Source organism: Pinus tabuliformis, chromosome Q, assembly GCF_031772625.1.
Source record: "Pinus tabuliformis cultivar Carrire ecotype Pingquan chromosome Q, CPIR1, whole genome shotgun sequence".
In the NCBI taxonomy this organism is placed as follows: Eukaryota; Viridiplantae; Streptophyta; class Pinopsida; order Pinales; family Pinaceae; genus Pinus; species Pinus tabuliformis.
In genome coordinates, this window is record NC_142296.1 from 131,269,329 (window position 1) to 131,273,593 (window position 4,265).

Genomic DNA, 4,265 nt, shown 5'->3' on the forward strand with positions numbered 1-4,265 from the left:
TGCGAGTATCCCACATCATAGTCAGTCTCATAGCTAGTCTCTGTGAGTACCCCACATCATAGTCAGTCTCATAGCAAGTCTCTGCAAATATCCCACATCATAGCCAGTAAAAGGCAGCAATAGCAAAAGCCAACAAGCTGACAAAAGAAGTAAAGCAAGCAAAAGAATTATGAGATACCTTTTAATTTCTCGCCCATCTTCAACTCTCAATTTATCGCCCATCTTCCGTTGCCAGTCTGCGAATATCCTAGTATCTGCGAATATCCCACATCATAGTCAACAAAAGCCAACAATAGCAAAAGCCAACAAGCAAGCAAAAAAGTAAAGCGAGCAAAAGAAGTAGGAGATGCCAATGAAGGAGGTGCCAATGGAGGACAAGGACTAGACACAAGGGCATAACTGGTACCAGAGACACGAGGGCAGTACATGCAGTAGCCATGTGGTATCTGGTCTGGTGGCCTAGTTGCATGCATTGTGCGTGTCCCTAACATATATATCACTAACATATCTAAATAACCCAAACATTTAATCGAAATGAGTTAATGCCAACGTTAGTTTCACAATCGAAAATGCCAATGAAACATATGAAATAAACATGAAAATAACATATGGTTCTTGCCTCCCTACCTCCGGAAGAGGCCAAATAAGATGGCAAAAAAAATTCGCTATAAAAAATATGTCTTGAGTCTTAAAACTTTGCTTATTGGAAATCTTAAACAGGTCAATTAATGTTAGTGAGCATCATATCGATTACTATAGTCCCTACGTAGCGCAGGGACTAATAATATAGGTTAAAGGGATGTTAGTGAGCATCATATTGATTACTATAGTCCCTACCTAGCCTGCGGCAGGGACTAATAATATAGGGTAAAAGGACGACAAACTCCACCCTCAATGAATATGTGATATGTGATTCGTGGTTAACCCATTGTAAATATTTTTTAGAACTTTGGATCCATAGAACTTTCATCGTAAATGTCACTTTCGTGATGAATTATACACCTGTTAATTGTCATGTTATTATTGGGGTTGTTTTAGTGTAATTTTTTGGATTTTTTTGGTGTTAGAATATAGCTGAAAAATTTGAGATGAAATTTTGATGTGGAAAAAAAATTTGAGATAAAATTTTGATTTATGTTATTTAAATTGGTTTTCTTATTATTTATATGGATTTAGCACCCTCAAAAACCCCTAAAACATTTTGATTGTGTAGGAGTTACCTTTCAATAAATTCCTACAAAATTTTAAAGAAATTAAACCCAAAAAATTACCAAAAAAACCTTTAAAAAACTCAAATCTTAAAAGTTTACTCTCTATTAATTAGATCATTATCATTATATTTACTAAAGTCAGGACATCTTCTATAATTATAGGGTGACCATGCTACTTTAAGAATGCCATGAGTGGCCTGCGCAATTACTTCGGGATAGTGTTTTTAAACGAATGAAACCAAACTTTAATGTCGACATATCATTTGTGTTTGGATACTTTTTCAATCTCTTAAGTGACCTGCGCAATTACTTCTGGATATAGTTTTTACACGAATGAAACCAAACTTTAAGGTCCACATATCAATTTTTTTTGGATACTTTTTCAATTTCTTAGAATTGGCGAGGCCAAAGGATTATGTCCATGTGCACATTGATGTTCGTACAGCGCAAATAATTGAATTAAGCAATATCCTATCAACCACGCATAATCTGCGCAACAAATAATATTTCAAATATTTTACATAACTACTCGGACATTAATATAGAAAAATATTTAATTTCTGATTTTCAATGGCGGTAGTCTAACAATTATTGTTGTTTAGAAAGTTATGGAAATTTTAGATATATTTTTAGAAAAATACAATTATTGTTGTTTGGAAAGTTATGGAAATTTTAGATATATTTTTAAAAAAACTTAGCAGGGATTTTTATAAATTTAAGTAAAAATTGTTAAAATTCATAATGGTAGGTGTTAGTTTAGGTTTTTGATAGTGCTGAATTCATTTTTACTATAAAAATATGATTCAAACTGTGCCGCTACGAAATGTTTTAAAAAAAAAATTTGGCCGAATTCCAAACGCGTTTAACTGTATAGACAATTACGAAATGTTTTAAAAAAAAAAATTGGCCGAATTCCAAACGCGTTTAACTGTATAGACAATTCATCGAACTACTAAAGCCCTTTTCAAAACCTAAATATTATAAATATTATGTGAATGTGCTACGTAATACTGCTGGCCTGTACGTTAACGTGCTCAACCAACTATATTCGAAAAATATCACACTACTTTGCCATTAATATAAAGATAAAATAAATGTTTAACTTAGTGATTGCTCAACAACTTCTTATGACAATCGACAATCAAAGGTGGTTGGTATAAGTTGATTGGAGGTATTTTCTGCGCAGTTAATGGATGTGGCTCCCACGTGGAAACTCCCTTGCTCTTCGATAAATTCTCTTTTTTTTTCCGACTCTACACGAGCATTCCTCCTCCGTGATCTTCCTCCCACAGCATGGCATTGCTGTCCTTCCGTGTTTGCCTCGTAGTATAAGCTGTACCGGATATCCGTTGCAGTTGGGGAGTAGTTGGCTCTAGGCTGTGTTATGGGCGGGATCCCTTCACATCTCTTCTCCAGGTTCGAGTCTCCATTCAAACCCATCATACATGAGCTGGATTTGCTGGGATCCCTAGATTCTTCTCAGAACTTCGTCTACGTTCATCATATATGAGCTGGATTTGCTGGGATCCCTAGATTCGTCTCGGAACTTCGTCTACGTTCATCATATATGACCTAGATTTGCCGGGATCCCTAGATTCTTCTTGGAACTTCGTCTACGTTCATCATGTATGGGCTGGATTTGTTGGGATCCCTAGATTCTTTTTGGAAATTCGTCTACGTTCAAGCCTTGGTGTCTATATACATCATATCAAGCATTAGAGAGGCTTCAGGCAAAGGCATTGGCGTTTGAAGTCCTAAGGTGTTTCCGAGGGGGATTTTCTTCGAGCTTTTTAGGTCATGGGATTCCCTGCAGGCTCTTATGGCCTCGCTATTCCAAATCTGCTGTTTCACTTTGCATGCACGTTATCTTATATAAAGACTGTGATGAATTGGGTTCTTCATTTTGCCGGGGTAGCTGACTCTGAAGAACCCGACAGCTCTTCATGGCCAGATTTGCCTGATAACAACGCCTCTTCCGTTCGACCTTCGATCTCTGCTGATACGATTAGAAAAAACTTGCCTGCCGTTCCATTCCATATGTTCGCCGAGAGATTCTGTGCGCCGGTCGGGGATGATATCGTGTGTGCCGTCTGTTTGAGTTCCTTCGAGGAAGATGAGGATATCAGAGAATTGTGTAATTGCCATCATATATTTCACAGGAATTGTTTGGATAAGTGGATTGATCATCGCCAAACGACGTGCCCTCTCTGCAGATCTTCTCTTATGCCAGGGAGAATACTCGATGCGGAGGTGAGGAAATCCTGGATCGTCGATCGAATCTCTTATATTTTCGGTGAAGATATAGCAATTTCGTCGTAGCAGAGATATTAGAAGAGATATTATTGTGAAAGAGAATTTTCAAGCTAGAGGCTGAATCCGGAGATAATATATTTGCAAAAAGGGACAAAATGGGATGTGATGGCACCCAGAAGACCCTTCGCCGATTATGTCTTCTGCCAAAACGCTTTCTGTTCATATAAACAAAAGCTAATAAAAAAAAATTAAATGCACCACGCTTAAAGAATGCTTCTCAGAAATTCTAGGGCCTATTGGTAACCAACAAATTTGAGATTTATGTATGTGAATGCTCACTATTAGTAAATTTCTGCGGCTGCATCGTATATTCGACCATAATTTTAATTGTAGCTTCCGGAAGTCTCGGATTTTTTGTCAGACTTTTCATCTAAGCAATACGGTACGTATCTATTGCAGGATGTGTTTGTCGCACAAGTACAGGCTTCTTTACATAATTTAATCAAATGTGCTTTTTCCAAAATTTTATTGTGAGCCATTGGTTAGTAGAAAATAGAAAGGGACTGGCATGATTGGACGGTGCAGGTAACTGCAATCGTCGCATCCCCTTTCAATCCGTCGTTTATTAACGGAGCATGAGTTGGAGCCCAGTTCTGCCGGCCATGATGGTTTGTCGGTGTCTCATCTCCTTTTTGTGCCTTCCACGAATTGAATCCTTCTTTTGCTTTCCACGAATTGAATCCTGGCCTTCACTTTAGTTGCTGCTCCGAGAGCAATGGCTCTTGCCCCAAGACGCGGTAA

At 37.7% G+C, this 4,265-nt stretch overlaps 1 protein-coding gene across 1 annotated transcript; it reads left to right on the top strand.

Moving 5' to 3' along the window:
- The first annotated feature begins 2,518 nt into the window (after nucleotides 1-2,518).
- LOC149218600 (brassinosteroid-responsive RING protein 1-like) lies at nucleotides 2,519-3,925 on the top strand. Its single transcript, XM_089382426.1, has one exon. The coding sequence runs from the start codon at nucleotides 3,009-3,011 to the stop codon at nucleotides 3,528-3,530; it is 522 nt and encodes a 173-aa protein (XP_089238552.1). The 5' UTR covers nucleotides 2,519-3,008; the 3' UTR covers nucleotides 3,531-3,925.
- Nucleotides 3,926-4,265: the final 340 nt, after the last annotated feature.